This window comes from Hypoxylon fragiforme (genome assembly GCF_022984875.1).
Source record: "Hypoxylon fragiforme strain CBS 206.31 chromosome Unknown GGS25scaffold_10, whole genome shotgun sequence".
In the NCBI taxonomy this organism is placed as follows: domain Eukaryota; kingdom Fungi; phylum Ascomycota; class Sordariomycetes; order Xylariales; family Hypoxylaceae; genus Hypoxylon; species Hypoxylon fragiforme.
Window position 1 is genome coordinate 1,073,268 of NW_026054765.1, and position 10,401 is coordinate 1,083,668.

At 46.8% G+C, this 10,401-nt stretch overlaps 3 protein-coding genes across 3 annotated transcripts; 1 reads left to right on the forward strand and 2 right to left on the reverse strand.

Moving 5' to 3' along the window:
* Nucleotides 1-1,089: 1,089 nt before the first annotated feature.
* Nucleotides 1,090-2,921, reverse strand: GGS25DRAFT_81116 (uncharacterized protein). Its single transcript, XM_049266038.1, has 3 exons — nt 1,909-2,921; nt 1,517-1,845; nt 1,090-1,393 (listed from the first exon to the last, which is right to left on the reverse strand). The coding sequence occupies exons 1-3, from the start codon at nt 2,236-2,238 to the stop codon at nt 1,288-1,290; spliced, it is 765 nt and encodes a 254-aa protein (XP_049112217.1). The 5' UTR covers nt 2,239-2,921; the 3' UTR covers nt 1,090-1,287.
* Nucleotides 2,922-3,309: 388 nt separating this feature from the next.
* GGS25DRAFT_510202 (uncharacterized protein) lies at nt 3,310-4,517 on the reverse strand. The gene has a single exon (XM_049262631.1). The coding sequence runs from the start codon at nt 4,406-4,408 to the stop codon at nt 3,515-3,517; it is 894 nt and encodes a 297-aa protein (XP_049112218.1). The 5' UTR covers nt 4,409-4,517; the 3' UTR covers nt 3,310-3,514.
* Nucleotides 4,518-7,607: 3,090 nt separating this feature from the next.
* GGS25DRAFT_510204 (uncharacterized protein) lies at nt 7,608-9,276 on the forward strand. Its single transcript, XM_049262632.1, has one exon. It carries the CDS (start codon nt 8,121-8,123, stop codon nt 9,009-9,011), a length of 891 nt encoding a protein of 296 aa, XP_049112219.1. The 5' UTR covers nt 7,608-8,120; the 3' UTR covers nt 9,012-9,276.
* The last annotated feature ends 1,125 nt before the right edge of the window (nt 9,277-10,401 follow it).

A 10,401-nucleotide genomic window follows, 5' to 3' on the forward strand; every position in this document is an offset into this window, starting at 1 on the left:
GTAGGTAGGTATACAATTCATAGCCTACCTAGCAATGCTAATAATACTCAATGTTGGTTATATGCTATGCTGCCAGGCAGTCAAATTAAATCAACCCTGATACGCAAAAGTTCACTCAATCACAGCATCACTGACCATTCTTAGTATATTCGCTATAACTAACCACTTACTAGGTATTTTATGTGATATCTTGTTACCTAATCTCTGAGTACCATAGGTAGCCCTGACAATGAATGCGGCACAGTTAAACAAGCATCACTGCAATGCCCGCCCCATAGCCTACCCTTTCTTCATCGCAATTGCGGCCATTGCTTCTGTGTGGGGCGTTGGCGGGCGTCTGCCAGGGATAGACTGCCTTGTTTAGCCCTGTTTAAATGGATGCCTGGGAACTAAGGCGATGTTGTGCATTCTAGAATCCTTGACTGGTAGGGATCGAGCTTCTCCAGTGGAGCCCCCCCTGGCTTTCAGTTCTTTTTAGGGCGGGGTGTGCGCTAGATTAGGTAACTAACTATGCTACTGGCCTCACCGTCTGTCTGTATTGCAATATCGTGTGTTAACGACGTAGGTTAGATGTCTCAGGTCTGGAACACAAATCTAAGTTTGAATCACATATCAGATTTGAGACCTGTGCGGCTAATTCTTGTTAGGTGAGATGTTAGTAACGATAGTTATCCATAGCTCTTAGCATTATATCACGTCTGGATTTTTAAAGGGAGCCACCTAGGTATTGTAACGTTGCTTGAACGAGTGAGTATACCTAGAGTCCTAGACGACCTACTACGAAAATCATACCACCTGCACGGTTTATCACGTATTATGTACGTAAAGTTATAATATTGCGCAATCCGATTCAATTGTATTTTGCTAGTGGTAGGGTAGGTAGGTAAGCACATATCATGATGTGTAGCTATTAGGTACTAACTAGGTGCATTTCGGTTTCGGTAGTGGTTCAAAATCTTCTCAGGGGTGGTGTTTCCCATCTAGCCTAGGCCTTGAAGAACTAGGACGAGTATGGGCATCTTCGCATCGCTCTAAACCGTTTCAACTTCTTCTCCATTTTTCCCCAACCCGAATTTCCAGACTTGGCCCAACGTAATACTAACGATTTGGAGAATTTTGTAGTCGAGGGGTCGAAACCCTCTCGGGGGGCAATGTCTCCTAGGTAGTATTGTAGGCAGGTAGGTATCGGTGGCTTCATTTCTTTCCCTGAAACTAGCGACTCTACCCAACCAGCCACTTGTATCTTCTAATAAGTTGTCGTCAGCGATAGTAGGTAGGTACCCCCATTTACTCGGACCATTTCTCGTAGTCTGGGAAGTACTGGTCGTGGATCCTGGCAGCCCAATCCAAGATGACGGGATGGCTGCGGACGCTCTTCTGTGTTTCCGGCGCACTACATATATATGGGGGGTTCTGTTAGCATTGCATTACGTACGTGGCAGCGGGACATTCCTAGCGGGAAAAAAGTAGTGTAGAAGGGGTGGGTGGGTTTGGCGGGTAGGTGGGTAGTCCTTACGCTTCGCAAACGAGACCAGAGGCTACAAATCCGTAGAGCGTAGCGTCTGCCTCTGTGGGTTCAGGGCCGCCGAAGACCCAGAACGGTTTTTTGCTGTCGGTGGCTGCCTTGGTTCGTGCCTCAGATAGTATGTCATCGGCCGCTTGCCAGGCTTCCTGCTGGATGGCTAGCCGCTCCTCGGGGGTCCAGCGCGCAGTACCCTGTCCATGGAGGGTTCGCATCACGCCTTTGTGGGCCAGCAGGCCGACGAGCACCTGGATTGGGTAGGGGATGGCGGCCATGACGGTCGAGCGCATCGTGACATAGTTATCATTCCATCTCTCGTGAGTCTTGACGCGCACATTTGTTAGCCGACAGGGTTCGATCAAAATTTGGTAGCTCCATCAACTCGCCTGAATGAAGTAGACTTTGTCCTCGAACAAGCTGCGCAGAGCCAGGTCCTGAGCGCGCTGGACCGGCGTTAGCTTGGCGTTAAGGTCCGGTACTTGTCCGTCTTGGGCGAGCTTGCGGATGATGAAGGCGCTGTCGCTGATAAGCTCTGTGCTCCCCGGAAGGCTGACGTAGGGGATTTTGCCGCGGGGTGCCTGGCCTAGCGAGCCCTGCTCAATCTGGTACGGGAGCCCGGCGAAGCGCAGGCGAGTCTCGAGCTTGCCTACGAAGGGTGACCAGACGTAGGCGTTCTTCACGGGGAATCCGCGGTAAATGATGAGTTTACTCGCCATTTTGTATATAGTGGTTTGGTGAAGATAGGGGAGGGGAGGGGAGGGAAGACTTGTAGGGATGTGCACGACAATTTGGTGCTTTGGAATCTGCTATTGGGCGGTTGAGCGCTTTCAATTCTACCAGTAAAATAGGATGCTTGGGTACAAAAATCGTTTGACGATGTTTAAAATCAAGGTCAAGGAAGAGGTTGAGATCAAGTTGAGGTCGGTTGATAAGGGCGAAGGATTCGATTCAAGTACCGAGCAGTTCCAAGTTATAAGTCGGGGACATAGATCGGAGGTTCCAAGGGTCGGCCTCCGAGAAAGAGATAGGCACCTGGTAGGCAAGGTAAGGTCCTGGGTAGTATATTAGTAGGCAGATAACTAGGCGAATCCTTCCAACGAGCGCGGCTTGGGGGCCGTTATATGTATGTATGGCCCTAGAGGTCGCGAAGGATTAAGCACTAAGCGCGAGCGCGAGAGCTGGGGTGATGAGTCAGGCTAAATCGTGAAATCGGCCTTCGCCTTCGCGCTGATCGTTGATTGTTGGCGTTAGAGGGAAACCGCTGAAACTACGTATGTAGGTAACGGCCAACAGTCTACCTTTTTCGAAATGTCACCAATCTACTAGGTTAGGTACCTACCTAAGGTAGGCAGATATGCAATGCACCCTGTTTAATGCATCCATTAATAGATTATTCCAGGATAGCCTTTGCAAGAAGATGAGATCTACATGTCAACTAATTCACATATCTTCGCGAATAATATGCCACGTGATATTATATGATTTAACCTGGGAGATGCAAGAATTTTAATGGAAAATGCCATTTTCTACGCAAATCCTGGAGATAGTACCTGGTAGGTACATAGCCCTAATTGGAGCTGATCAATTTACGTGACACTGCATTAAACGCTGAATTTCTGGCCAATCAGAAGACGCCTTCCACTGTGAATATTCCAACTTGGGTAGTATTTTATGTTGTGTAACACATGCAGGCCACACGTGTTACACGAATATCACCAACGACAGTTCTGGGTATGTATTGAAGTACTCAAGTGAATGGTACTTAGTCTTTAGTGGAATGCGATGAAGAAATGTCAATGTCAATGAGGCAAACTTCAAATTGTATAATGTAGGTACTTTTTACCCCGTCGCTTTTATTTAGGTACGCTAAATACATAAATCACAACTATCTATAGGCTAATGTAACAACCGACGAAAGGGGCTGATGAAGTTGTTTGGATACTGTACATTTTCCTTATGATAAGGCGTCCTAATGAATTTCAAACATTGTGGTTATGATCGTCGGTCATCTTGTAGACGGCTTGCTGCTTCTGCTTTCAAGTCCTTCAGTCGGCGGTCCAGCACTTCCACCACTCCATTCGAGCTTTCGCTATTCACATCCCCAGGAAAAGGATCCCGTAGGACATCTCCAAGGACCGTCTGTAAGCGTTCCAATGTGTCTACTACTATGCACGCACGGATTCGACCCCCAAGGCTGGCATCGGCTGAGAACTGTCCAACCCGGACGGGCATGTGACTCCCCGTGACCAGACGTTCTGACCCATCTGTCTCGAAAAGGCTCCTGTAGGCAGAAGCCCGCTCTTCTCCCTGATCGCAGAGGATTATTGCGTTCCAGGATATCAGTTTCTCGCAGATAACGAGTAGTAGCATCCGTACTGTTCTCTTGGATATACAGGGGCATTCGGCGATCCGTTTCACGGCGTCGAGAGCGTTTTCGTTGTTGCTGAGTGCCTCATCAACCATCCGTGGCTGGTGATATGCTGTTGACTGGTTTACGATGCAAAATGAAGATGGGTACGGTATATGTAGGCCTCGAAGTGTGTTCAAGCCTAATATCATACATGTCTCTGGGTTGGTGCAGGTTCCAGGGGCTGTTGTTGTTGATGCTTCGGGAGGTGCTTGTAAGTCCATCCCAAAATTCTGCTCCATAGTCATATGGCTTTGCTGAATATCGCTCTGTAGAAAGTGATCGAAGTACTGATCGGAAAAGTTGTCGGTTCCTAAGAAGTCGTGCTCGGATAGGGGCGTTGAGAGGGAGAAGTCGACGGGCTTTTCAGCACCTGATGGAGACTCCTGAGATGTGAGTTCGTTATTGGTTAGGTCCATACTCTCGAGCCATTCTTGGTCTAGCATCATGTCCGTTGGTATTTGGGTAGGAGAGTGCATTGTCGTTGTTGCAGGTCATAAAATGAAGTCGAGCTAAGGTTCTATGTCAAGGTTAGTAAGATAATCTACACGATGTGAAGCTTTCTATATAATACGTCCACGATCTTTAGCAAAGGGGCTTGTTCAACGTCGAAACAAACTTGGAATTCACCAGACGAATGCCAAGCAAAATAGGCTGTCGTCTACCGACATACCGGTGATCTACCCAGTAGGCAGGTAGCGATGATGCTTACCCGACAGAAATGGAATCCGATCCTAGTTGCCTAAGTCTTCCAGAACTGGGGTAAACTGAATACATAGGTAGGTATACATAGGCACTTATGTAGGTCTGTATAGCTTGGAGAATACCTAGTAAGGAGGCTATAATCCCTTTTCACGCCAATTCTAATTTTGTATTAGGTAACTATTCGACGCTCCAATCCTTCTCGAACTTCTGTGTAACATTTGCCATTTTCGATGCACCCGAATCGAAACTTAAACAACCTCAGCCCCGTTAGGAGGTCCAATAATTCAATACACATGCATTGTTTGACTGCTCAGTTAATTGTCTGGTGTCTAATTAATCTAGATAGATGTCCAATAAAAGATTGGAGAGGCCTACCGGATGCTATGTAACCTATAATCTATCCCTAACGGCCACAACCAACTACATATGTAAAGCTCCTCCAATGCTATCTCTCAGCTATAAGCAACGGCCATGGCCCTAAACTACTAACGTACATAGGTACTCTGCACCTCTAGCCAACTAGGTTAGCATACTCTGCAAACCACCATTATAATGAGGTGGATTTATCATTGAACCCTTTCCTTAGTGCGACGTCTGCTAAAAATGGGTAGGGCTTAGAACCGTCTGGATTAAGTGCGATCATAGAAATTACAGACGCGGCATATTACTATGTATATATTGGCCAACTATCTCTGTTAGCATAGAAGCTATTATATTCTATTATATATCCACGTAAGCTATGAAGCGTATACTAATGTATGTTCAACTGGTCTGTCGGTAGCGTATCTTGAGCACGTTCTAAGCTTTCCAGCCGGGCTACTATCCGTGTGGTGGTGCCGGCCGGCACTAAACAGGCGGCGCTGGCGCTGGTATTAACAGGTATCCAGTATTTTGTTCCAAACCCCACATCAGTAATCCTTGGCCTGGATCGTGGTAGGGCGACTGAAGCTGGTCAGAAATTGGTATATGCATGCTGACTTTATTTTATGGACAGACTTTTACGCTGTATGTATGTCGTATCGATGGTGTCGTGTATACATCTTAATTAAGCAACACAGCTGGGCTATAGCGAAAGACTTAGGCACACCGTGAGTAGAGGCCGTGGCATAGTACTGAAGTAATTTGCCTGCCTAGGTGTTTGCATTAGGTAAATATAGACGGCTCTGTGGCTTTCACATTGAATGACAGTTAGGTCAAACAGGGGCTTCACGCTTAAATTATTATGATAAATTTTCAACCTCAATATCACGTAGATTAGGTGCCTACTAGGTAGGTACTTATGGGCAGCAAAGAAGGGTCACGTCCACTAGGTGGCGTGATATACTCGTAAATTAGTCCAAATCGCCTCAAGCGCCACCAAAAATACTACGTATTGTACAAACCGCCCTGTGAGTACTGTGTATTGTACCTACATAGCTTAGATTTACCAGGTAGTCTTCGGCCGAGCCGTGTACAATCGTCTGTGGTCTACTCGTTTATGATGAAAGATGCCGGCCGGTACACCATGTCAAGATCGGCAGTAGTGCAATCCCCAATCTAACCAAGGGCTTGTTCCGCAAAGACTAGATCAAGGCTTATGATGAATCAAGCATTCCTGAATTTGCACTTATCCAACAGTAAAGGAGCTGAACTGCTCAAAATAGGCAGGAGCCTTGTAAGAAGAGCATTATCTCAGGATTCATCTTGGGATTATCTCAGGGATCGATTGCCCACCATGATTATCACACCCGCCGTTCGTGCGGGGTGCGTTTCTTTGTATTTGATAATATCCGTTTTCAATGACACGTGGCTAGCGAAAGAAATTGTAGGACTGCACTGCTGATTCTGGACCCCTGAACCGCTCACCAACCTACAAACCATGCATCCCGTAGAATATCGTGAAATTACGCGTACAAGAACCATCATATCGCACTCGGTTCTTTTACTAGCGCAACGACATGAAAAGCTCTAGGTTAGAGCTCGCATTTGGTGGGACAGACCCTATCATAGGGTATCCTTCCGCACGCTTATCATCTCATAACTCGTTCTCCGTTGAAAAATGGCGTCAGAATATATATGGTTATACATCTGCCTACTGGCTTCAAACATCATACCCCATTTCGTGAACGCAAGCCTCGATGGTTAGTGAAATATTACGAGCTGCCCAATACCTAGCATCTGCCACCTAGTTCCCTCTAGGTACCTACCCTACGTAAGGTAAGTATTTAGTTAAACTACCTACCTAACCTAGTGTGTTACTTATCTTGGACGGCTCTGTGGCTGAGATGGATAGTACTATGCAATGATGTTTTGTAAGCCAGATAGGGTGTGATGACATCCACGGAAGTATGATCCCGCTCACTTGGAGAAGGTACAATCTTCGTTCAGGGCGTTGAGTGGTCGCCTAATATTTCCAGCCGCAACACCATAAAGTCTTGTCCTTCAAAGGATTTAAAAATAGCCAGGCAGGCTCAGGTAGCAGGTTATGAAAGCGGTTGTAAGGTTATCTCGCCTGAATTATGAGGTAGTAGACCAGGTTTCAGCTTGATCTATTTTATTACCATTGAACCTATCATCGGGCCCGAGTGTATTGGTTGTTTACCTTCTTTCTTTGTTACTTTGGCGTGCTATAAATGTGCTGCTGTGCTACAACATGTTGGCGTACGTTTTGTAAAATGAATCCCAAAATCCCCCAAATCTCCAAGTGATGGTGACGTGTGTAAGTGTTGCAGCAGGACCTCAGTGCCCTTCTTCATTCATAAGGCTGTAGCTTTTATAACTCGACGGCAGCCGGGTCCAAAGTGTACGGCACGGCCAAGTAGTGTATACCATTGGGACGGAACGATGAAGGGCATCGATTGTTGCCCACGGCATGCATATACTTACTGCGTGCACCAACTGGGCTTAGTCCATGTAAGCAGGGTCTTATCCTCAATTGGCAATGAGACTTGGCCACCCATGGATCTTCGTCTTGGCTCTACCCAACTAACCCTTAGATCGTGCAAGCTATAGGACGTGGGGCTGCAGGCTACAATAAACGGCTGCCTTCGGGTTCTGGGACAGGTTGTATGGAGTAATATGATGGGCCTTGAAAAAGAGGATCCATAAGTGCATGGCCATTTTTATCGCTACCAGTCTGCCAGTTAACCAGCTCACAGACCTAGTGCCTGGCCGGTTCATTTACTAAAGATGTAGGGAAGCTTTCGAGATACATACTACTCCCAGTAGAACTTAGTGAGGCTTAGACTTCTATCCCGTTGCCACCCCAGGTGCCAATCCTGAGAAAATAGGCCAGGGTGTGCTTGATCTCGAAGAATATATATGATATATGTTCTCTGTATATTTCACCCCTAAAAGGGAGGATAACTCTCTTCGAGTATAAGCACAATACTCCATCATCTCTTCAATTCATACCAAACTACTGTTCTGTTCTATCACGACACAATCGACTATTACTTAGGTCACTCATCTTATTACCTCCAAGTTTCAACAACTACCAAGCCCGTCATGGACACCAACACCAGACCGGGGATGTCTCGGAAGCAAAAGCTGAAGGACTCGTGTGACGCGTGTTCCGCGTCCAAGGTTCGCTGCACAAAAGAAAAGCCTTCGTGCGCAAGGTGCACAAGACTCGGTAACAGATGCTCATATAGTGTGACCCGGCGGATGGGAAGGCCATACCCCGGAGGTCGCACGCAGAGTCGGACACAAGCACAAGCACCGGAGAACACACCATCCTCATCATCATCACACTCACACCACGGCAGTATCTGCAGATCTAGGGCCCACCAGCGCTCCATGAGTCGATCTTCACCAGAGTCACAGTCGCCCCCGGGGAGTTCCTATTCTAGTGCAGAAGAACACGCACTGAATAACATCTACACTCTTCCTCTACCCATGCCATCTCCGAGCTTTGACGACTTCGTGGTGGGTCCCGAGATATCAGAAGACCTTTCCTACACCACCGACTGTGCCTCATCGTTGATGGACATGATGCACCACCTAAGCTTACAACAACTACAAACCGACACCCTATGCACAGCGCCTGGGTTCCTGACCCAGTGCTACAAGAGCATCTGCCGCATCTTAATATGCCCCTGCTCGCAGCGGCTTGAGATAGTCCTCTTGGCCGCCGCTGCCTGCAACACCATTCTCGACACATTCACATCCCTGATCCGTGAGACACGGACGAACGGCACAGACGAGGAAGGAAACTCCTCGCGGTTACTGTCAGAGCTTAGGCAGCTAACAAGGCTCATGCTGCAGTATACGCGACGGTATAGCAACGAGGAAGAGAGCCAGATGGGCGCAATCGTGCCTGAATTGGCCAGCGAGCTGAAGCTAAGGCTCCAAGCTACGATAGACGAGGCAGCAAGCCTACAGTTTCAGGTTGTTTAGGTACTGGGAACGGGAAGGACTATCTTTATAACCTTTCTAGGCATAGAAGGGATGGGTTCATTCATTTGATTTGAAGGAAGGAAAAGGGACAGTGATACCAAGATCATGATCTTCATGACATAGCTTCGGGCGTTTTTAGGGAGTTTAGAGACGAGATATGAAGCAGATGTACGATCAGATGTAAGATCAACTCTGTATTACCACTTGATAGCTAGATCTCGCGATGTTTAGAGACAGAATCATACAAGGCTCAAGCCGACACTTGATATACCAGATGCCTCCTTATTTACCGTGTGGACACCGCTGAAGATACCGTAAAACTAAGGGTCCATTATGTTATCAGATGAGTATTAATCATTTGGGTCATAGGGTACTACAACTACTATAGCTGTGATTATTTCAAATTCGGTGCTTATAAGACGCGTATTCGTTCATCCAAGTTAGCCTACTTTTCCAATGACGCTTTCAAAAGGGGTTAGGAGGAATAGCTTAAATACGACCCTTCACGCATGATTACTAAAATATTACCTCTTCGTAGGATGCAACCTTTGGAATAAGGGGAAGTTTCTGGAACCTTGTTCCCTCCCTTCCTTCTTTATAACCCGCGTATTGAAAAAACGTGGCAGGCCCGAACTAAAGGGGTAGTAGGTGAGCTAACCGACCCAATCAACACCAGAACGTGCTTGATGTATTATTCCTGCAGTAAGGGGTCCCGGGTAAGGATCGTGGGGGCTTCAGCTAACTATCGCATCCTGCGCTAGACATGTGGGAGTGAAGCAAGCCTAGTTAGGAGATTTCATCGGATGCCGAATTCCAAGTGCTACCTTCTTTGGGACGACGCGTATCGGTACCGAATAGCTGGGGGGAGACATGGTCCTTCTGAAAGTACGCGAGTCATGAGTAGCTCCTACGTATCAGTGCTATGAATTTCATTCCCCTGACATACGTACTCCCAGTTTCATCATGAATGCAAGCCACAGCTTTCACATCGAGTGAAAGTACTAGGTACCTACGTACCGACATCACGAAGTACTCAGACACACAGAATACCCCTTTATTTATAAGCATCTCCTTACAGGTACCCGGCAAGCGCTAAGCAACAGCACAATCATCCATTTCTATTTATACAACATTGAGGCCGCGTATAGCTTGCATATACCTGAGTAGTAAATGGATACACCTGTGATGTTTGCTGGTGGAAAATAAATCAACGTTTTTTCAGATCTGATATAAAAAGTCCTATGCTGAAACCAACCTTAAAAACATGACTACACCCAGCTACTACCATCCTAGATACCTACCTAGGTAGTTAAGGAGGTATCTAAGGTTTACTATAGTATCAAAAATTTCAACATGAGCTCCTCAAAATAGAGCCTAAGGTAGACAGGGG